General features: G+C 40.8%; 1 protein-coding gene across 1 annotated transcript in view; it reads right to left on the bottom strand.

Annotated features, from left to right (window-relative positions):
* LOC115849998 (protein WWC3-like) overlaps nucleotides 1-24623 on the bottom strand; it is a 174421-nt gene that overhangs the window by 39657 nt on the left and 110141 nt on the right. The window contains 2 exon segments of the mRNA XM_060293136.2: nucleotides 1790-2112; nucleotides 2930-3019. Of these exon segments, the coding sequence (XP_060149119.1) occupies nucleotides 1790-2112; nucleotides 2930-3019 (413 nt within the window).

The following is a 24623-nucleotide window of genomic DNA, read 5'->3' as shown; positions in this document are numbered from 1 at the left end:
TTTGACTTTTAAAGTGTGGGGAATATAAAACTGTAGTAAACATGTAAAAACGGATAAAGATGACAGTTTATTTCCCCATTCCCTTGCCCCACCTTCTGTCCCCTCAGACTGACTTAAAACACAATGGGAAATTCTGAATTTTATGTTACTAAAATTTTTCTCACTAAAGCTTGTTTGAGTCAAACTTAGACTGTACTGTTCTTAGTCAGACTGGAGAGTGGAGGGAACTACATGACCTCGGGCGTCATAAATGAGGGGTGGGGTTATTATAACGAGTACTGAGATCCTCGCCAACTTTATGAAGCTGCAATGACTCTAGGCTCAGGCATTCCCACAAGCATCAAGGGAGGCAAGGAGTCACCCTGTGTCCATGCCTGAAGCTGCTCACCCAGCCCTGCGCAAGCACCTGTCAGGATCCATTCACTGAGTCAAGTACCTCTAGTTTGTAAGGGCCCAATTCCACTCATATGTGAACGCACTACCAGGTGGCAGTATCTGACCGTACCGATAGCAAAGACCTCCCAGTCTAAGAAGCTTGAAGAACTATAACATCCACCACCAAGTGGTGGATGAAAAATAAGGAAATCAAGTCAGCTCTTCTCCTTCCCACCCAGTCTCTCCCGTGGACCGAAAGGGGTCCTTAAATCTTTTGCTGACTTTGTGTATAACTGGATTGATACTTCTATATTTCGGACGGTTTGCATAGCGAAAAGAAAAGTTTGCACAGGGAAAAGAAGAGTAAAGGCTAGACAATAAGTGAAAATGGAAAAGTTTTAAGGAAAGTTTGCAAAGGGAAAAGAAAAGAGTAAAGTTAGACAATGAGTGCAAATGGACAAGAGTATATGTGTATAAAAAAGAACAAAGTAAATGCAGCTTACATATGCATACGAACTATGGAAATAATTTATATTGGGATGTTGAAATAATGTATAAGCAGCATTTGCAAACAAAAAAGATAGGAAAACAATGGAGGTGCCAATTAGCCAAGGGACTGATTCAGAACATAGCTGGTCTGTCATTAGATATGTAAATGCTAAGAGAACTTTCTCTTCACTAAGAGAAACTAGTACTATGTATATAACCCATGGGTAACAAAATGGTGTATTTGTTGAAGAGCAATGAAGCCGAGAGTCAACCAGGTCTAAGGGTGTGCCCAAGGATATGCAGTTAGAGTTGAGTAGGCAAGGATTTGAAGAATACCAGAGAAAGTAATTTGGTAGAAATTACTAATGCTTACTGGGACAACTTCTGAAATCATGCAAAATACTGTCATTTCCTGTTTGACAGAATTAAGTCTTTGAAAATTCTGGGAACAAATGATGAAGAGATGAAGTCACAAGGCCAACGTCAGTAGAGATTTCTGCCGGGCCACAGCCAGACAGCAGTCCCAAGGCTGGTCTGAGGCGGGCACACAGAACATTGCATGTGGGCACACGCCCCGGAGACTTCATTAAGGCCCGAGTACTTCTTTAGCAGCCTCCGAATGAGGAGGAACTGTCTCATTTTTGACAAATAAGTATATTCTGAAAACAAGCCAAATGCCTGGGAAAGACTACTTTGCCAGTTTCCATGACATTTCAAGCACCCAGGGCAAAAGCACGCAGAACGAGCGAGCTAGCGAGCAGGCGGGTGTGGGGGCCTCCTCTTGCCCTGGAGGGTCCTAAGCTGAGGGCTCACTAGGCCACAGCAGAGCCAGCTGGCTTCTATGCGGATGCACGCAGCTTCCTCCCTGAACTCGAGACATTTCCTCCCCGGCCCTGGGTCACCCACCAGACTCATCCGTACGTACTTGCAGCCGTGGGAGCGGCAGCCGCTTGGGGTCCTCGCTCGCGAGGTCCTTCTCTGTCCCTGGGGCACCCGTGAGGCGGCAGGGACACCGCGCCAGGCGGGTCTTCTTCCCCCATGGTGGAGGCCTGAGCGCGCAGCCTGTCCAGGGTGCCCACGCCCGCCACTTCGAAGGCGTCCAGGAGCGGGCCACCCTCGGCGTCGGGCTTCTTGTACTGAGGGAGGCCATAGATGTCAGTGAAGCTGACGGAGCTCAGGAAGCCCCAGCTGGAGGCCAGGGAGCCGCGGCTGCTCCCCGAGGAGATGGTCAGGGTGCTGGCAGACAGGCTGAAATGAGAAGAGCAGCCTGGAGCCCGCGACTGGAGCCTGCCCGTCCCCACCGGGAGCCGCGCCTCCGGTCTGCTCCACAAGGAGCAACACTCTGCCTCGGGCCCGTTCACCCTGGCGCCCCTTCAACACCTCTGAGCATTTTAAGACACCCCCCCACCCCCGCCCCTTCGTAAATATTTCCTTTGTTTCTTTGAATGTCGGTCGAGAGCAGTAGTTAACTTCAAGGGCTCTTGCTCGAGTTCAAGTTCCAGCTCACACTCAAGACTAGCTGAATGCATTTGATTTGGTCAAGGGCTTTGCCCTTTCCCAGCCTCCCACCTTCTCACCCTGCACTGGGACGACAGCGGTTCCTGCCTCAAGGCGCTGTGAGGGGGAGAACTGAGAAAATAATACACAGAAAGCCCTTAACACTACACTTCACGATACGGTAAGTGCTTGAAAACTGGAGCTCTTACTGAGCATCCAAATCGGATTTTAAAGATATTCATGCCTAACTAAAATGAATATCTTAAAAGGAAATAATTAAACGCGTATGTGTGCATCTATGTAGATGGATATATACAGTCCTGATGCTGTGAGTGACAAAATCCTTCGATAAATCCGACTTAAGATTCATTATTCTGAAGTCACATTTGGTTCTCCTCATATTCCTCGTGTCATATATAAGCAGCTCATCTTAAAAATACCCTGTCTTCACTTTCCTGTCCTGTGCTTACAACCACTGCAGGTTCTAAGTTCTGGGAGAGAAAACCAGGCTAAATGAATCATGAAGTTCACAGCCACTATGTTATAACATGATAATCAAGTTACCTACCTTTGTAACTGGGACTGGAGATAGGACATTAGTCAGGTGGCTTCTTCCAGTGGCATCAGGAGACAGTTTCTTTTTTCCTGAAGTATAATCCTGTAGGTACAAAAACAGTCCACTGGTGGATTTCAAAGTTGCCAAATATATTTTCCTAACAAGAAATTAAACTATATATTCTGCCAAAACAGATTAATGACTATCAGTTCTAAAAGCACACCTATGTCACAAGTTCCAAGATAACTGTTTTTGTTTTATTTCACAAAGTACCTCTAGAATCCTGAACAGTGCAAGTGATCCACACTAGAAGTTGGATGTGTGCTGGAACAGATGTATGGATAGAGAGATAAGATGGATGGATGGGAGGATGAGTGGGTGGACAGGCAGGTAAATAGACAGATGGATGGGAATCCAGCAGATGGGTTCAAAGGCAGGGCTCATAGAAAGCTACTGGATTTCCTTGGAATAAATCTGATTCCCTCATCCTAGGCAGTCTTCAAGGCAAAAAATAAATGCAATTCTAGTATCTAGAGAATAAAAGATCACAATCAAATAAAACAAAATATCAACAGTCATGGGTTGATATGGGTTGGAGGTATATATTTCTTCTTCCTTCTGCCTTCTTCTACTTCATAATTTTCTAGAATATTTTTCTCCTACTGTAGTAAGCTAACTGCCGAGACTAGAGCCCTACACATATAATAAATAATTGTTGAACTGTGGGGACTGATTAATCTTGCCTTTATAATGAAAGACTGATTTACAAATCAAAATGATTGCATTTTGATACGTGGCAGTGGAAAGAACCCATTAAACAAAGTTTTCCACCTGTTACGGAAGGCAAAATGCTCAAGGAGAGGAAACCAGAAGGAGGTGAACTTTGGCAGCAGCCAGAGTTACAAAGTTTTGACTATTACTGATAAGCAAAACTGATATACCGGGAACGAGGGGAAGATGGCAGAAGAGTAAGATGCGGAGATCACCTTCCTCCCCACAGGTACACCAGAAATACATCTAAACGTGGAACAGCTCCTACAGAACACCTACTGAACGCTGGCAGAAGACCTCAGACCTCCCAAAAGGCAAGAAAGTCCCCACGTACCTGGGTAGGGCATAAAAAAGAATAAACACAGACAAAAGGATAGGGACGGGACCTGCACCAGTGGGAGCTGTGAAGGAGGAAAGGTTTCCAACACACTAGGAAGCCCCTTCGAGGGCAGAGACTGCGGGGGTCAGAGGGTGAAAGCTTCGGAGAAGTGGAGGACAGCGCAGCAACAGGGGTGCGGGGGGCAAAGTGGGGAGATTCCCGCACAGAGGATTGGTGCCGAACGGCACTCACCAGCCCGAGAGGCTGGTCAGCTCACCCGCCGGGGTGGGCGGGGCTGCAAGCTGAGGCACAGGGAGCACAGGGAGAGGACTGTGGTTGGCGGCGTGAACACAGCCTGCAGGGGATTAGTGCACCACGGCTAGCCGGGAGGGAGTCCGGAAAGTCTGGACCTGCCGAAGAGGCAAGAGACTTTTTCTTCCCTCTTTGTTTCCTGGTGTGCAAGGAGAGGGGAATAAGAGCACTGCTTAAAGGAGGTCCAGAGACGGGTGCGAGCCATGGCTAAAAGCGCGGACCCCAGAGACAGGCATGAGACGCTAAGGCTGCTGCTGCCGCCACCAAAAAGCCTGTGTGCGAGCACAGGTCACTATCCACACCCCTCTTCCGCGGAGCCTGTGCAGCCCGCCACTGCCAGTGTCCCGGGATCCAGGGACAACTCACCCAGGAGAACGCATGGCGAGCCTCAGGCTGGTGCAACGTCCCGCCGGCCTCTGCCGCCGCAGGCTCGCCCCGCACTCCGTACCCCTCCCTCACCACCCCCCTGAGTGAGCCAAATTCTCCGAAGCACCTGCTCCACTAACCCCGTCCTCTCTGAGCAAAGAACAGATGCCCTCAGGCGACCTACACGCTGAGGCGGGGCCAAATCCAAAGCTGAGCCCCAGGAGCTGTGAGAACAAATAAGAGAAAGGGAAATCTCTCCCAGCAGCCTCAGAAGCAGCGGATTAAAGCTCCACAATCACCTTGATATCCTGCATCTGTGGAATACCTGAATAGACAATGAATCAGCCCAAATTGAAAAGGTGGAATTTGAGAGCAAGATTTATGATTTTTTCCCCCTTTTCCTCTTGTTGTGACTGTGTATGTGTATGCTTCTGTATGAGATTTTCTCTGCATAGCTTTGTTTCCACCATCTGTCCTAGGGTTCTATCTGTCGGTTTTTATTTTGTTTTGCTTTGTTTTTCTTTTTTAAACAAAATTTTTTTCTTAATAATTATTTACTTTTATAACTTTATTTTATTTCATCTTACTTTATTTTACTTTATCTTCTCTTTCTTCCGTCCTTTCTGTCTTTCTTACTTTCCTTCTCTTTCTTTCTTTCTTTCTACTTTTTCTCCCTTTTATTACGAGCCATGATGAAAGGCTCTTGGTGCTCCAGACAGGTGTCAGTGCTGTGGCTTGGAGGTGGGAGAGCCAACTTCAGGACACTGGTCCACAAAAGACCTCCCAGCTTCATATAATATCAAACGGCAAACAATTCCCAGAGATCTCCATCTTAATGCCAAGACCCAGCTCAACTCAACGACTAGAAAACTACAGTGCTGGACACCCTATGACAAACAACTAGAAAGACAGGAACACAACCCCACCCATTAGCAGAGAGGATGCCTAAAATCATAGTAAGTCCACAGGCACCCCAAAACACACCACCAGACATGGACTTGCCCACCAGAGAGACAAGATCCAGCCTCATCCACCAGAACACAGGCACTAGTCCCCTACACCAGGAAGCCTACACAACACACTGAACGAACTTTAGTCACTGGAGACAGACACCAAAAACAATGGGAACTACGAACCTGCAGCCTGCAAAAAGGAGACCCCAAACACAGTAAGATAAGCAAAATGAGAAGACAGAAAAACACACAGTAGATGAAGGAGCAAGGTAAAAACCCACCAGACCTAACAAATGAAGAGGAAATAGGAGGTCTACCTGAAAAAAGAATTCAGAATAATGATAATAAAGATGATACAAAATCTTGGAAATAGAATAGAGAAAATGCAAGAAACATTTAAAAGGACCTAGAAGAACTTAAGAAACAAGCAACGATGAACAACACAATAAATGAAATTAAAAATACTCTAGATGGGATCAATAGCAGAATAACTGAGGCAGAAGAACAGATAACTGACCTGGAAGATAAACTAGTGGAAATAAATACTGCAGAGCAGAATAAAGAAAAAAGAATGACAAGAACTCAGGACAGTCTCAGAGACCTCTGGGACAACATTAAACACACCAATATTCGAATTATAGGGGCTCCAGAAGAAGAAGAGAAAAAGAAAGGGACTGACAAAATATTTGAAGATTTTATACTTGAAAACTTCGCCAATATGGGAAAGGAAATAGTTAATCAACTTGAGGAAGGACAGAGAGTCCCATACAGGATAAATCCAAGGAGAAATACGCCAAGACAAATACTAATCAAACTGTCAAAAATTAAACACAAAGAAAACATATTAAAAGCAGCAAGGGAAAACAACAAATAACACACAAGGGAATCCCCATAAGGTTAACAGCTGATCTTACAGCAGAAACTCTGCAAGCCAGAAGGAACTGGCAGGACATATTTAAAGTGATGGAGGAGATAAACCTGCAACCAAGATTACTCTACCCAGCAAGGATCTCATTCAGATTTGATGGAGAAATTAAAACCTTCACAGACAAGCAAAAGCTGAGAGACTTCAGCACCACCAAACCAGCTTTACAACAAATGCTAAAGGAAAGTCTCTAGGCAAGTAACACAAGAGAAGGAAAAGACCTACAATAATGAACCCAAAACAATTAAGAAAATGGGAATAGGAACATACATATCGATAATTACCTTAAATGTAAAGGGACTAAATGCTCCCACCAAAAGACACAGACTGGCTGAATGGATACAAAAACCAGACCCATATGTATGCTGTCTACAAGAGACCCACTTCAGACCTAGAGACACGTACAGACTGAAAGTAAGGGGATGCAAAAATATATTCCATGCAAATGCAAACCAAAAGAAAGCTGGAGTAGCAATTCTTATATCAGACAAAATAGACTTTAAAGTAAAGACTGTTAGAAGAGACAAAGAAGGACACTACATAATGAACAAGGGATCGATCCAAGAAGAAGATATAACCATTGTAAATATTTATGCACCCAACATAGAAGCACCTCAAAACATAAGTCAAATACTAACAGCTATAAAAGGGAAAATCGACAGTAACACACTCATAGTAGGGGACTTTAACAACCCACTTTCACCAATGGACAGATCATCCAAAATGAAAATAAAAAAGGAAACACAACCTTTAAATGATACATTAAACAAGATGGACTTAATTGATATGTATAGGACACTCCATCCAAAAACAACAGAATACACATTTTTCTCAAGTGCTCATGGAACATTCTCCAGGATAGATCATATCTTGGGTCACAAATCAAGCATTGGTAAATTTAAGAAAATTGAAATTATATCAAGTATCTTTTCTGACCAAAACGCTATGAGACTAGATATCAATTACAGGAAAAGATCTGTAAAATAATACAAACACATGGAGGCTAAACAATACACTACTTAATAATGAAGTGATCACTGAAGAAATCAAAGAGGAAATCCAAAAACACCTAGAAACAAACGACAATGGAGACATGATGAACCACAACCTGTGGGATGCAGCGAAAGCAGTTTTAAGAGGGACCAGACATGCTTGTCTGGTTTTTGTATGAAGGTGATGGTGGCCTCCTAGAATGAATTTGGGAGAGTTGCTACCTCTGCTATATTTTGGAAGAGTTTGAGGGGAGAGGTGTTAGCTCTTCTCTAAATGTTTGATAGAATTCGGCTGTGGTGTCATCTGGTCCTCGGCTTTTGTTTGCTGGAAGATTTTTAATCACAGCTACAATTTCTGTGCTTGTGATTTGTCTGTTCATATTTTCTATTTCTTCCTCATTCAGTCTTGGCAGGCTGTGCATATCTGAAAATTGGTCCATTACTTCCAGGTTGTCCATTTCATTGGCATAGAGTTGCTTGTTGTAATCTCTCATGATCTTTTCTATTTCTGCAGTGTCAGTTGTTATTTCTCCTTTTTCATTTCTAATTCTATTGATTTGAGTCTTCTCTCTTTTTTTTTTGATGTGTCTGGCTAATGGTTTGTCAATTTGGTTTATCTTCTCAAAGAACCAGCTTTTAGTTTTATTGATCTTTGCTATCGTTTCCTTCATTTCTTTTTCATCTATTTCTGATCTGATTTTTATGATTTCTTACTTTCTGCTAATTTTGGGGTACTTTTGTTCTTCTTTGTCTAATGCTTTAGGTGCAAGGTTAGGTTTTTTATTCGAGATGTTTCCTGTTTCTTAATGTGGGATTGTATTGGTATAAACTTCCCTCTTAGAACTGCTTTTCCTGCATCCCATTGGTTTTGGGTCGTCGTATCTCCATTGTCATTTTTTTCTAGGTATTTTTTGATTTCATCTTTGATTTCTTCAGTGATCACTTCGTTATTAAGTAGTGTATTGCTTAGCCTACATGTGTTTGTATTTTTTTCAGATCTTTTCTTGTAATTGATATCTAGTCTCATAGCGTTCTGGTTGGAATAGTTACCTGATAGAATTTCAGTTTTCTTAAATGTACCAATGCTTGAATTGTGACCCAAGATATGATCTATCCTGGAGAATGTTCCATGAGCACTTGAGAAAAATGTGTATTCTATTGTTTTTGGATGGAATGTCCTATACATATCAATTAAGTCCATCTTGTTTAATGTATCATTTAAAGGTTGTGTTTCCTTTTTTATTTTCATTTTGGATGATCTGTCCATTGGTGAAAGTGGGTTGTTAAAGTCCCCTACTATGGGGCTTCCCTGGTGGCGCAGATGGTTGACAGTCCGCCTGCCGATGCAGGGGACACGGGTTCGTGCCCTGGTCCGGGAGGATCCCACATGCCGCGGAGCAGGTGGGCCCGTGAGCCATGGCCGCTGAGCCTGCGCGTCCGGAGCCTGTGCTCCGCAGCGGGAGAGGCCACAGCAGTGAGAGGCCCACGTACCGCAAAAAAAAAAAAAAAAAAGTCCCCTACTATGAATGTGTTACAGTCGATTTCTCCTTTTATGGCTGTCAGTATTTGCTTTATGTATTGAGGTGCTCCTATGTTGGGTGCATAAATATTTACAATTGTTATATCTTCTTCTTGGATTGATCCATTGATCATTACGTAGTGTCCTTCTTTGTCTCTTCTAATAGTCTTTATTTTAAAGTCTATTTTGTCTGATATGAGAATTGCTACTTCAGCTTTCTTTTCATTTCCATTTGCATGGAATATCTTTTTGCATCCCCTTACTTTCAGTCTGTATGTGTCTCTAGGTCTGAAGTGGGTCTCTTGTAGACAGCATATATATGGGTCTTGCTTTTGTATCCATTCAGCCAATATTGTCTTTTGGTGGGAGAATTTAGTCCATTTACATTTAAGGTAATTATCAATATGTATGTTCCTATTCTTATTTTCTTAATTGTTTTGGGTTAGTTATTGTAGGTCTTTTCCTTCTCTTGTGTTACTTGCCTAAAGAAGTTCCTTTAGCATTTGTTGTAAAGCTGGTTCGGTGGTGCTGAACTCTCTCAGCATTTGCTTGTCTGTAAAGGTTTTAATTTCTCCATTAAATCTTAATGAGATCCTTCCTGGGTAGAGTAATCTTGGGTGTAGGATTTTCTCCTTCATCACTTTAAATATGTCTTGCCACTCCCTTCTGACTTGCAGAGTTTCTGCGGAAAGATCAGCTGTTAACCTTATGGGGATTCCCTTATGTGTTATTTGTTGTTTTTCCCTTGCTGCTTTTAATATGTTTTCTTTGTATTTAATTTTTGACAGTTTGATTGATATTTGTCTTGGCATATTTCTACTTGGATTTATCCTGTATGGGACTCCTTGTGCTTCCTGGACTTGATTAACTATTTCCTTTCCCATATTAGGGAAGTTTTCAAGTATCATCTCTTCAAATATTTTCTCAGTCCCTTTCTTTCTCTCTTTCTCTTCTGGAACACCTATAATTCGTATGTTGGTGTGTTTAATGTTTTCCCAGAGGTCTCTGAGACTGTCCTCAGTTTTATTCATTCTTTTTTCTTTATTCTGCTCTGCAGTAGTTATTTCCACTATTTTATCTTCCAGGTCATTTATCCTTTCTTCTGCCTCAGTTATTCTGCTAATGATCCTATCTAGAGTATTTTTAATTTCATTTATTGTGTTGTTCATTGTTGTTTGTTTCATCTTTAGTTCTTCTAGGTCCTTTTAAATGTTTCTTGCATTTTGTCTATTCTATTTCCAAGATTTTGGATCATCTTTACTATCATTATTCTGAATTCTTTTTCAGGTAGACTGCCTATTTCCTCTTCATTTGTTAGGTTTGGTGGGTTTTTATCTTGCTCCTTCTTCTGCTGTGTCTTTCTGTCTTTCCATTTTGCTTATCTGTGTTTGGGGTCTCCCTTTTGCAGGCTGCAGGTTCATAGTTCCCATTGTTTTTGGTGTCTGTCCCCAGTGGCTAAGGTTGGTTCAGTGGGTTGTGTAGGCTTCCTGGTGGAGGGGACTAGTGCCTGTGTTCTGGTGGATGAGGCTGGATCTTGTCTTTCTGGTGTGCAGGTCCACGTCTCGTGGTTTGTTTTGGGGTGTCTGTGGACTTATTATGATTTTAGGCAGCCTCTCTGTTAATGGGTGGCTTTGTGTTCCTTTTTATCTAGTTTTTTGGTATAGGGTGTCCAGCACTGTAGCTTGCTGGTTGTTGAGTGAAGCTGGGTGCTGGCGTTGAGATGGAGATCTCTGGGAGGTTTTCGCCATGTGATATTATGTGGAGCTGGGAGGTCTCTTGTTGACCAGGGCCCTGAAGTTGGCTCTCCCACCTCAGAGGCACAGCACTGACTCCTGGCTGCAGCACCAAGAGCCTTTCATCCACACGGCTCAGAATAAATGGGAAAAAAGTAGAGAGAAAGAATTAGTAGAAGTAGGAAGAAAGAAAGAAAGAAACAAACAAAGGAAGGAAGGAAGAAAGAAAGGAAAGAAGGAAGGAAGGAAGGAGGAAGAAAGAAGGAAAGAAGGAAAGAAAGGAGGGAGGGAGGGAGGGAGGAAAGAAGGAAGGAAGGAAGGAGGGAAGGAAGGAAAAAAGAAAGAAAGAAAGAAGATAAAGAAAAATAAACTAAAGTAAAATATAATAGAGTTACTAAATTAAAAAAATAATTATCAAGAGAAAAATTGTTTAAAAACAAAACATAAACAACAAAACAAAAACAAAAAACCAAATGGACAGAACCCTAGGACAAGTGGTGGAAGCAAAGCTATACAGACAAAATCTGATAGAGATGCATACACGTACACACTCACAAAAAGAGAAAAAGGGGAAAACATCATAAATCTTTCTCTCAAAGTCCACCTCCTCAATATGGGATGATTCGTTGTCTAAAGGTGGGAAGGAAGGAAAGAAAGAATGCAAGAAAGATAAAGTAAAATAAAGTTATTAAAATAAAAAATAATTATTAAGAAAAAATTATTTTAAAAAAATGAACGGATAGAACCCTAGGACAAATGGTGGACGCAAAGCTATACAGACAAAATCTCACACAGAAGCATACACATACACACTCACAAGAAGAGGAAAAGGGAAAAAATCATAAATCTTCATCTCAAAGTCCAACTCCTCAATTTGGAATGATTCGTTGTGTATTCATGTATTCCACAGATGCAGGGTACATCAAGTTGATTGTGGAGCTTTAATCCGCTACTTCTGAGGTTGCTGGGAGAGATTTCCCTTCTCTTCTTTGTTCTCACAGCTCCCAGGGGCTCAGATTTGGATTTGGCCCTGCCTCTGCGTGTAGGTCACCGGAGGGCGTCTGTTTTTCCCTCAGACAGGACGGGGTTAAAGGAGCTGCTGCTTTGGGGGCTCTGGCTCACTCAGGCTGGGGGGAGGGAGGGGCACAGAGTGTGGGGCGAGCCTGCAGCGGCGGAGACCAGCGTGACGTTGCAGCAGCCTGAGGCTTGCCGTGCGTTCTCCCGGGGAAATTCTCCCTGGATCCCGGGAACCTCACAGTGGCGGGCTGCACAGGCTCCCCAGAAGGGAGGTGTGGGTAGTGACCTGTGCTTGCACACAGGATGTTGGTGGCGGCAGCAGCAGCCTTAGCTTCTTCTACCCATCTGGAGTCCGTGCTTTTAGCCGCGGCTCACGCCCGTCTCCTTTAAGCAGCGCTCTTAATCCTCTTAATCCTCTCCTCCCACACCAGGAAACAAAGAGGAAAGAAAAAGTCTCTTGCCTCTTCGGCAGCTCCAGACCTTTTCCTTGACTCCCTCCCGGGTAGCTGTGGTGCACTAACCCCTTCAGGCTGTGTTCACGCTGCCAACCACAGTCCTCTCCCTGTGAAGCCTGAGCCTCAGCTCACAGCCCCGCCCACCCCAGCGGGTGAGCAGACAAGCCTCTCGGGCTGGTGAGTGCCACTCAGCACCGATCCTCTATGTGGGAATCTCCCTGCTTTGCCCTCCACACCCCTGTTGCTGTGCCCTCCTCCGCGGCTTCGAAGCTCCCCTGCTCTGCCACCCCCAGTCTTCGCCCGCAAAGGGGCTTCCTAGTGTGTGGAAACCTTTCCTCTTTCACAGCTCTCTCCCACTGGTGCAGGTCCCGTCCCTATTCTTTTGTCTCTGTTTTTTCTTTTTTCTTTTGCCCTACCCAGGTACGTGGGGAGTTCTTGCCTTTTGGGAGGTCTGAGGTCTTCTGCGAGCGTTCAGTAGGTGTTCTGTAGGAGTTGCTCCACGTGTAGATGTATTTCTGGCGTATCTGTCGGGAGGAAGGTGATCTCCGCATCTTACTCTTCCATCATCTTCCCCTCGTACCCCAAAGCAATCTTGAGAACGAAAAACGGAGCTGGAGGAATCAGGCTCCCTGAATTCAGACTATACTACAAAGCTACAGTAATCAAGACAGTATGGTACTGGCACAAAAACAGAAAGATAGATCAATGGAACATGATAGAAAGCCCAGAGATAAACCCACGCAAATATGGTCACCTTACTTTGATAAAGGAGGCAGGAATGTTCAGTGGAGAAAGGACAGCCTCTTCAATAAGTGGTGCTGGGAAAACTGCACAGGTACATGTAAAAGCATGAGATTAGAACACTCCCTCACACCATACACAAAAATAAGCTCAAAATGGATTAAAGACGTAAATGTAAGGCCAGAAACTACCAAACTCTTAGAGGAAAACATAGGCAGAACACTCTATGACATAAATCACAGCAAGATCCTTTCTGACCCACCTCCTAGAGAAATGGAAATAAAAACAAAAATAAACAAATGGGACCTAATGAAACTTCAAAGTTTTGCACAGCAAAGGAAACCATAAACAAGACCAAAAGACAACCCTCAGTATGGGAGAAAATATTTGCAAATGAAGCAACCGACAAAGGATTAATCTCCAAAATTTACAAGCAGCTCATGCAGCTCAATAACAAAAAAACAAACAACCCAATCCAAAAATGGGCAGAACACCTAAATAGACATTTCTCCAAAGAAGATATACAGACTGCCAACAAACACATGAAAGAATGCTCAACATCATTAATCATTAGAGAAATGCAAATCAAAACTACAAGGAGATATCATCTCACACCAGTCAGAATGGCCATCATCAAAAAATCTAGAAACAATAAATGCTGGAGAGGGTGTGGAGAAAAGGGAACACTCTTGCACTGCTGGTGGGAATATGAATTGGTTCAGCCACTATGGAGAACAGTATGGAGGTTCCTTTAAAAAGTACGAATAGAACTACCACATGACCCAGCAATACCCTTCTGGGCATATACCCCGAGAAAACCAAAATTCAAAAACAGTCATGTACCAAAATGTTCACTCTAGCTCTATTTACAATAGCCCAGAAATGGAAAGAACCTAAGTGTCCATCATTTGATGAATGGATAAAGAAGATGTGGCACATATATATAATGCAATATTACTCAGCCATAAAAAGAAACGAAATTGAGCTATTTGTAATGAGGTTGATGGACCTAGAGTCTGTCATACAGAGTGAAGTAAGTCAGAAAGAGAAAGACAAATACTGTATGCTAACACATATATATGGAATCTAAGGGAAAAAATGTCATGGAGAACCTAGGGGTAAGACAGGAATAAAGACACAGACCTACTAGAGAACGGACTTGACGATATCGGGAGAAGGCAGGGTGAGCTGTGACAAAGCGAGAGAGAGGCATGGACATATATACACTACCACATGTAAGGTAGATAGCTAGTGGGGAGCAGCCGCATGGCACAGGGAGATCAGGTCGGTGCTTTGTGACCACCTAGAGGGGTGGGATAGGGAGTGTGGGAGGGAGGGAGACGCAAAAGGGAAGAGATATGGGAACATATGTATATGTATAACTGATTCACTTTGTTATAGAGCAGAAACTAACACACCATTATAAAACAATTATACTCTGATAAAGATGTAAAAAAAAAAAAGAGGTTCCCACTTGAAGGAAAAAAAGAACCTCTGATATATTACTATTTACAAAGTGGAAGACAAGCTACTCAGAATTAATTTAAAGCCTGAATGATAAACATAAACTCTATCATACCTTTGTTTCTCTTAGATGGAAACAGAACTTCAAAATGTTTCCATGTAAAGTTCTTGTTTCATAGGAAAGACACATCATTCCTTTATAATCTAGCGTGCAGGAATCACAGTACTTTCTGACTAATCAAATACCTTCTTAGCAAGAGCAAATTACCAAATTTAAATCTGATTTGTAAACGAGTGGTTTTCCAGGTGTCATCCAAGGATCAACGGGGATCCCAGACACCCTTTTACGCTGTCTAGTAAGGCTCCATTTCTCAATGACACATCCATATGCAGTCAGATTTTCTTCATATACCTAATCAAACTGACACCTCACAACACCTGGTCAAGCAGCTTTCTTTCACTAAGTAAACTACTTGACAAAAAATGTAAAACCATACCACTCTTCTACACAATTATTAAAAAATACTTTTTATAAAATAAATTTTTCATGTTAAACTATGATGGGCGTTATTATCACATAATAGATGATAAATATTTTTAAACTTCTCCATTCTGATTACTCATACATTAAATATAATCAGATAAAATCCACATAAACAAAAGTGCTTGAGGATCCTTAGACTTTTTTTTTTTAAACATCTCTATTGGAACTTAACTGCTCCACAATGGTGTGTCAGCCTCCACTGTACAACAAAGTGAATCAGCTACACACACACACACAAACACACACACACAAACAGACACACACATCCCCAAATCTCCTCCCTCTTGCGTCTCCCTCCCACCCTCCCTATCCCACCCCTCTAGGTGGTCACAAAGCACTGAGCTGATCTCCCTGTGCTACACAGCTGCTTCCCACTAGCTATCTATTTTACGTTTGGTAGTGTATATATGTCCATGCTGCTCTCTCACTTCGTCCCAGCTTACCCTTCCCCCACCCCATGTCCTTAAGTCCATTCTCTACAACTGCGTCTTTATTCCTGTCCTGCCCCTAGGTTCTTCACAACCTTTTTTTTTTGTTTAATTCCATATATATGTGTTACCATATGGTATTTGTTTTTCTCTTTCTGACTTCACTCTGTATGACAGACTCTAGGTCTATCCACCTCACTACAAATAACTCAATTTTGTTCCTTTTTATGGCTGAGTAATATTCCATTGTATATATGTGCCACATCTTCTTTATCCATTCACCTGTCAATGGACACTATTGTAAACAGAGCTGCAATGAACATTGTGGTACATGACTCTTGTTTTTGAACTATGGTTTTCTCAGGGTATATGCCCAGTAGTGCGATTGTTGGGTCATATGGTTGTTCTATTTTTAGTTTTTTTAAGGAACCTCCACATAGACATTTTAATAGTGTAAAAATGTTCTAGAACCAAAAACATCAAAAATGCTACAGTAAATTCTTCTAACTATAGGCTTTTAAAGTATCCATTTCCCTATAACATTTTAATATTTAGGGAAAATATTTTAGTAAAGTCTTGTATAAAATAAAAATAACTTTTTAAAAGCAATTCTGAAGTTATAGTGAATGAATTCTTTATATCATAATCCAAGAGACATATTATCTAACAAAAGCAGCACAGTATGATTGCCCATTTCAGGATGGCAACATGGAAAGATCCTGAACTCACGTCCTCCCACAAACATGTTGAATCTACAGATATATATGGAACAGTTTCCTCTGGAGAAAACATAAGAACGGGTGGAGTGACCCGTTCACATCAGGCAAATGAGAGGAGAACACACTCAAGTAGGTAGGAAAGGCTGAGACACAGTTTTGCCATACCCAGCATGGTGACCCACAACCAGTAGGGAAGTCAAAACCAAGAGTTTCTCCCTGAGAAGCAAAGAGTTTGAACCCCACATTGGGCACCTCAACTTTTAAGGCCTGCACCTGAGCGATGAGCACCCAAAACATATGACTGAAGACTGGTGGGGCTGACACCCACAAGACCTGCAGCGCTGTGGTGAACTAAAAGTCCTTAAAGGACCCCCACATGAGCTCATCCACCCCAGGGCCCAGGGCAGAAGCATCACTTTGAAAAGGATGAAATGAGTGAATTTGCTAATTATAAAGTGTTGGTCTGAGGGGCAGAGGGCTGGCTGTGATACTCTCTGGTGATGGAGGCTGGGGGTGCCATCCTCCTGCTTTCCCTCTGCCTTGCTAAATCTAACTTGTACCACATTTTTCCTTTCCACTGGGTACCATCTTTCATGGTGTCCCTTTGTGTTGCTAATGCTAGTGGGTGCCCTATTGGTTTGCTTGTTTCTTTTCATTTCTTTTTTTTCTGTTTATTTCTCCCCCACCCCTTTTTCTGGGTGCCATTTTTATGCTCTGTGTTTTAGGTCACCTGTATATCTAAGAGGGGGCCTTCTACACATATCCTGTACCCCAATTTTTATGTGTGGTAATGAGGTCTTTGTGGCTGCCCCTTGATTGCCTGGCTGTGGAAGTCCAGAGTCTTGGGTGTCTGGGTCCCTCAGGACTGTAACAATTGAAAGACAGCTCTTGGCAACCTACCACTCGGAGGGCACTGCACAGACAACAGACTTAAACCCAGCCTTAGTCTTTCTGAGAAAGAGGACTGTTTGCTTGTCCAGGAGCTTTAGCTTGAGGGGAAGGCTTCTAGTGTGGCACACTTCTAAAGGCCTGTGGAGTTGCTGTCAGGGAACAGAGGCTGGAGGACAGGATCTTTGCACTCTCCCTCTGCTTTGCTTCAGGTTGCTGCTATCTTCCATAACGCACCTTATCTGGTGCCCCAGTTGTTGTGTCTGCTGCCAGGGGACACCTCTACATTGCTTGGTTCTGGGGGCCAGTGATGGTCAGTGGGTACCAGAAGACCGTATCCAATGGAGGAAAGTTCTTAAACAGCTACCATCCCAGAGCACAGCAGGAGGCAATGGAACAGGGAGCTAGGGCTTTCTGTGAAAGAGGCTGATGAGCTTATTTTCATGGCTATGGACTGAGGGGCAGGCTTCTAAGTTAAACACACATCAAAGGGCTAACTGTAAGCCTTCCAGAGACCTAGGAAAGCAGGTGTTATCTTTGAGCTCCCCCTCTTATGCTCCAGAGTGCTAGACTCTCTTGGAGCGGAGCTCTTAACATGTGTCTGGTGCCTTGCTTTTGTGGCTGCTACCCATGAAATCCCCCTCCCACCCCCTCCAATGAATGCCTGGCCTGTTGCCCTGCAAGGTTTGTGTATCTGGGTCCCACAAGAGTCAGAGACACAGCTGGCTACCACAACCAGGGCACTGCACTGATAGCACACTGAAAACACCCCCTCCTTCTGTGGAAGAAGCCTGTTTGCTTGTCCAGGAACGTTGGTGTGAGGGTCAGTCTTTGGGTTTTGCACACATCCAGAGGCCTATGGACTCGCTTTCTAGGAAAACAGGCTGAAGGATGACATCTTTGTACTCTCCCATTGCCTCACTACAGCTTACCATAATCCCCAAGAAGGTGCTTATCCATTCTTATGGAGGCCTGAATTTTACAACTGTCACCAAAGGGGCACCTGCAGATGGCCTGGTCTGGTAGCCAGCAGAGCTTAGCTCACAGTTGTATGGGACTGTACATATTTGCATTTTTTAAAAGCTGCTGCCTTTCAGGGTCAGGCTTCCAATCAGCCTGAACCTAGGTTGTGCTGAAGTCTCCCCTGACCTCTTTGGGACACTGACAAGTCCTGGAACACACTCAACAACTGGGAGATATTAAAAATAAAATGAGCTGCTTGGACAAGCAATCACCAACGTTTGAGACACAAGCAAGAGCTGCAAGGTTGAAGGATAAGATTCATCTCCTAAATGAGGCCACTCCTCCAAGACTGGGAGAGGTGGATATTTCATGGACTGTATAAAAGCAAACACAGAAAGTCAAGCAAGATGAGGAAGAGGGGAAATATGCTGTACGTGGAACAATAAAATAAAACATTGGAGAAAAACATAATGAAATGGATATAGGTAATTTACCTATTAAAGTAATACTCATAAAGATGCCCACTGAGCTAGGAGAAGAATGCATGAACACAGTGAGGAGTTCAACAAAAACAGAAAATATAAGAAAGTAACAAATCGAAGTCACAGAACTAAAAAATTGAAAAACACTGAAAAATACACTAGTGGGGTTCAATAGAACCCTTAGATGAAGCAGAAGAAAGGATCAGTGAACTCAAAGCAAGGGCAGTGGAATTCACCCCAGCAGAGCAGCAAAAGGAGAAAAAAAAAATTTTAAAGTGAAGGCAGCTTTAGGAATGTGTGAGACAACATCAGGTGGACTAACATGCATATTATAGGGGACCCAGAAGGAGAAAAGAGAGAGAAATGGGCAGAACTCTTATTTGAAAAAGAATGACTGAAAAGTTCCTTAACCTGGGGGAGGAAACACATCCAGCTCCGAGTTCCAAATAAGCTGTACTCGAAGGAAACCACAGCAAGATGCAGTATAATTAAAATAATTATAAAAAAAGTTAGAGACTTAGGGCAGCAAGAGAAAAAGCAATTTGTTACACATAAGGGAATACTCAGAAGACTATCAGCAGGTGTTTCAGCACAAACTTTGCTGCCCAGAAAGAAGCTGCACAATATAATCAAAGTGCTGAAAGAAAAAAAAGAATACCTAGTAAAGTTACCATTCAGAAGGAGAGAATTTTCCATATAAGCAATCCTACAGGAGGTGATCACCACTAAACCAGTCTTATAAGAAATGTTAAAGGGACTTCTTTAAGCTGAAAAGAAAGGGCACTAAATAACAGGAACATATATCAAAATATAAATCACTGGTAAAGGTAAATATATATGAAAGGCAGTGGATTAATCTTTGTAAAGCTAGTATGAAGGTTAAAAGATGAAAGTAGTAAAAATTACTGTAAAAATAATAATTGGTATTAGGAGATACACAAGACAAAAGATGTAAAACATGACATCAAAAACATAAATATTGTGTGTGGGAAAATAAAAACTTAGAGCTTTAGAATGTATTCAAACTTAAGTTGTTATCAACTTAAAATACACTGTTATAAGCTGTTACATGTAAGCCTCATGGTAACTACAAAGCAACAATCTGTGGTAGATAACACAAAAAATAATGACAAAGGAATCTAAGCATACCATTTGCAAACTGCAAAGGAAGAGAGCAAGAAACAAGAAAGGAATGCTGGAACGAGAAAACAATTTTTAAAAAAATGAAATGGCAATAAATACAAATGGACTAAATTCTCCATTCAGAAGTAGTAGAGTGACTGAATGGCTAAAATAAATAACATATTTATACACTGCCTACAAGAGACTCACTTCAGGTTTCAGGACAGGCACAGACTAAGAGTGAAAGGGGGGACAAAGATATTCCATAGGAATGGAAACCAGAAGAAAGCTGTGGCAGGTATATATATATCAGATAAAATAGAGTTTATGAACAAAGACTGTAATAAGAGACAAAGAAAGGGATTACATAATGATAAAGGGGTCAGTACAGTAAGAGGATACAACATATGTAAACATTTATGCACCCAACACAGAACCATCTAAATATATAAGCAAATATTAACAGTCCTAATGGGAGAAATAGATATCAATACAATAATAGTAGGGGATTCTAATACTCCACTTATATCAACAATACAGATCATCCAGGCAGAAAATCAGTAAGAAAACGTAGGCCTTAAAGAACATGTGAGATCACATAGATTTATCAGATATATACAGAACATTCCATCAAAAAAAAAATCAGCAGAATCACACATTTTTCTGAAGAGCATATGGAACATTCTGGAGAAGAAATTATTTTTTAGGCCACAAAACAAGCCTTAATAAATAAAGGAAGATTCAAGTGTATTCAACAACAGGTGTAAAAGTAGAGATCAATTATGAAACAAAACTGGAAAGTTCACAAATGTGTGAGATCAAACAACATGTAGTGAACCGCCCATGGGTCAATGAAGAAATCAAAAGAGAAATTTAAAGAAAAACAACCTCAAGAAAATGAGAATACAACATAACAGATTTATGGAACGCAGCAAAAGCAGTTGTAAGAGGTAGGTTCTTGGTGATAAAATAAGAGGTAGGTTCTTGGTGATAAAATGCCTAACTCAAGAAACAAACTAACTTCACACACGAAGAAAATAGAAAAAGACCAAATGAAGTCCCAAGTTACTATTAGGAAAGAAATAACAAAGATCGGGATGGAAATAAATGTAACAAAGACTCAAGAGACAATAGAAGAGAGGAATGAAATCAAGAGGCTTTTTTTCTTTTAAAAGATAGACAAATTGATGAAAGTTTAGCTAACCTTGTCAAGAAAAGGGCTTAAATACATAAAATCAGAAATAAAAGAGGAGACGTTACAACAGACACCATGGAATACAAAGGATTACAAGAGGCTGCTATAAACAATTATATGTCAGCAAATTGAATGACGCAAAAGAAATGGATGCATCCTAGAAACATACAAGGCAGGACTGAATTATGAAGAAATAGAAAACTGAACATACCAATAAATAGTAAGGACATTGAATCAGTAATCCAACACTTCCCACCAAACAAAAGTTCAGGACCAGCAGGCTTCTCTGGTCAATTTTACCAGTCAAAGAAGATTTACTACCTGTCTTTCTCAAACTTTCTGAAAATGTTGAAGGTGAGGGATGCTTCTTAACTAATGATGCTAGCATTACCCTGTTACTAAAACCTGACAAGGACACCACAAGAAAAAGAAAATTATACTTCTATATCTGTACACACCAAATACACACATCAAACTTCTGGAATGCTACACAGCAGTTCTAAGAGCAATGTTTTTAGTGATACCTACTACAAGACATAAGAAAATCTTCAAATACACAGCCTAACTTTGAACCTCAAGGAATTAGATAAAGAAGAACAAATGAAGCCTAAAGTTAGCCCAAGGAAGGAAATATTAAAGATGAGAGCAGAAATAAATGAAATAGAGGCTAAAAGGACAGTAGAAATTATCAATGAAACCGAGAGCAGGTTCTTTGAAAAGATAAACAAAATTGACAAAGCTTTAACCAGGCTCACCAAGAAAAAAAGACAATTAAAATCAGAAATATCACAAATAATTAAACTAAGAAATGAATGAGGAGACATAACTAATACCACAGAAGTACAAAGGATCATAAGAGACTACTATGAACAATTACATACCAACAAATTGGACAACCTATGAGAAATAAATTTCTAGAAACATATAACCTTCCAAGACCAAACCATAAAGAAACAAAATTTGAAGAGACAGTTTACTAGTAACAAGACTGAATCTGTAATTAACAACCTCCCCCAAAAGTCCTGGAGCACATGATTTCACTAGTGAATTCTACCAAACTTTCAAAGAAGACTTAATAACAATTTTTCCCCAACTCTACCAAAAAATAGAAGATGAAGGAACAATTTCAAACTCATTTTATGATGCCAGCATTACCCTGTTAACAAAACCTGACAAGGACACTACAAGAAAAGAAAGTTACAGGCCAATATCCCTGATGAACATAGACGAAAAAATCACCAGCAAAATATTAGCAAAGTGAATTCAACAATAAATTAAAAGATTCATACACTATAATCAAGTGGGAATTATTCCAGAGATGCAATAATGGTTCAATATTTGCAAATCAACATTGTATACCACATTAACAAGATGAAGGACAAAAATGATATGATTATCTCAATAGATACAAAAAAAGCATTTAACAAAATTCAAACCATTTTTGACAAAAACTCTAAAAAAAGTGGGTATACAGGGAGCATACCTGAACATAATAAAGGTCATTATGACAAACCCACAGCAAACATCATACTCAAACATGAAAAACTAAAAACTTTTCCTCTAAGACCAGGAACAAGGCAAAGATGCTCACTCTCGCCACTTTTATTCAACATAGTATTGAAAGTCCTAGGCACAGCAATCTGACTAGAAAAAGAAATAAATCCAAAATGGAAAGGAATAAGTACACCTATAACTATCTGCAGATGACATGATATGACATATAGGGAACTCTAAGGACTCCACCAAAAAGTTGTTAGAACTAATAAATGAAGTTGCAATAAATTTGCAGGATACAAAACCAATATAGAGAAATATTTTACATTTCTAAACACTAACAGTGATCTGTCAGAAAGACAAATGATGAAAGACAATCCCATTTACAATTGTATCAAAAAGAATAAAATACCAGGAATAAATTGAACGACGGAGGTGAAAAACCTGTACAATGATGAGAGAAACTGAAGAAAAAAACAAATAAATAGAAAGATATTCTGTGCTTGTGGATTGGCAGAATTAATACTGTTAAAATGTCAATAATACTCAAAGCAATCTACAGAGTCAATGCAATCCCTATCAAAATACCAATGGCATTTCCCACAGAAAGGGAATAAACAATCCTAAAATTGGCATCCACAAATGACCCCAATAGTCAAAGCAATCTTGAGAAAGAACTAACCTGGAAGAATCACACTTCCTGACTTCAAACTAAATAACAAAGCTATAGTCAAATCAGTATGATATCTGTTTAAAAGACACATAGATCAATGGAGGAGAGCAGACAGCCTAGAAGTAAACCTACTCATATATGGTCAGTTAACTTACAACAAAAGAGACAAGAATATAAAATGGGGAAAGGACATTCTCTTCAATAAATAGTGATAAGAATACTAGACAGCCACACACAAAAGAATGAAACCGGACCACTAGCTTACACCATATAAAAAATTAACCAAAATGGATTAAAGATTTGGCTATAAGATGTGAAACTACAAAACTCCAAGAGGAAAACATAGGTGGTATGTCAAAACCCTGACACTGTTCTTGGTGACAACATTTTGGATTTGACATCAAAAACACAGGCAAAAGTAGCAAAAATAAGCAAATGTACTATATCAAACTAAAAACTTTCTGCACAGCAAAGGAAACCATTAACCAAATAAAAAGGCAACCTAATGAGTGGGAAAAGATACCTTCAAATTCTATATCTCATATGAGGTTAATATCCAAAATATATAAAAAATTCACACAACTCAATTGAAAAAAACAAAAAAATCAATTAAAAAAATGGCCAAAGAATCTGAAATAGACATTTATCTAAAGACATACAGATGACCAACACATGTAAAGGCACATGTAAAGATGCTCAACATCTCTAATTATTAGAGAAGTGCAAATCAAAACCACAGTGAGATACCACCTCACACCTGTCAAAATGGCTATAATCAAAAAGAACAGAAATAACAAGAGTTAGTGAGGATGTGGAGAAAGGGGAACCCTCCTACACCGTTGGTGGGAATGTAAATTGGTGCAGCCACTATGAACAATAATATGGAGGTTCCTTAAAAATCAAAAATAGAGTTACCATATGATCAAGCAACACCACTTCTGGATATTTATCCAAAAAGAAATAAGTGATAACATTAATTTGAAAAGATACATGTATCTCAATATTTATAACAGCATTAGTTACAACAGCCAAGATATGCAAACAAGGTAAGTGGCCATTGTCAGGTGAATGAATAAAGAAGATGTGGTAAATACACACACACGTTGGAATATTACTCAGCCAGAAAAGAAGAAAATCTTGTCATTTGTGACAACATGGAGAAATCTTGACAGTACTGTGCTAAAATGAGGTAAGTCAAAGACATAAAGTATGGTCTCACTTATATGTGGAATCTAAAACAAACAAACTAAGACGGTCATAGATACAGAGAGAAGATTGGTGGTGGCCAGAGCTGAAGGACAGAGTGAAATGAGTAAAGGTGCTAGACTTAATCATTCTGTATTGTGTATTTGAAAGTTGCTATGAAAGTAAATCTTATAGGTTCTCATCACAAGAAAAAAAAAAGTTGTAACCATGGTGGTGATGAACGTAAATGTAAATTCCCTGTAAAACAGAGGTGGAAACATTTATACAAGACAGTCTATCAATTATTGAGAGATGTAAAAACTGTCTGGGATGTAAGCGGTCATATTTCTTTTCTGTTTTTCTATAAAAATAGGAATCTTAAATACATGCCAAACTTCTGTACACATTTTTTCTACTAGGAAGCAAAAGACATACAGGAAACTTGC

The sequence above is a fragment of the Globicephala melas genome, chromosome Y, assembly GCF_963455315.2.
Source record: "Globicephala melas chromosome Y, mGloMel1.2, whole genome shotgun sequence".
Classification (NCBI taxonomy): Eukaryota; Metazoa; Chordata; class Mammalia; order Artiodactyla; family Delphinidae; genus Globicephala; species Globicephala melas.
The sequence above is the reverse complement of the archived record's forward strand: the minus strand, read 5'-3'. Positions and strand labels throughout refer to the sequence as shown.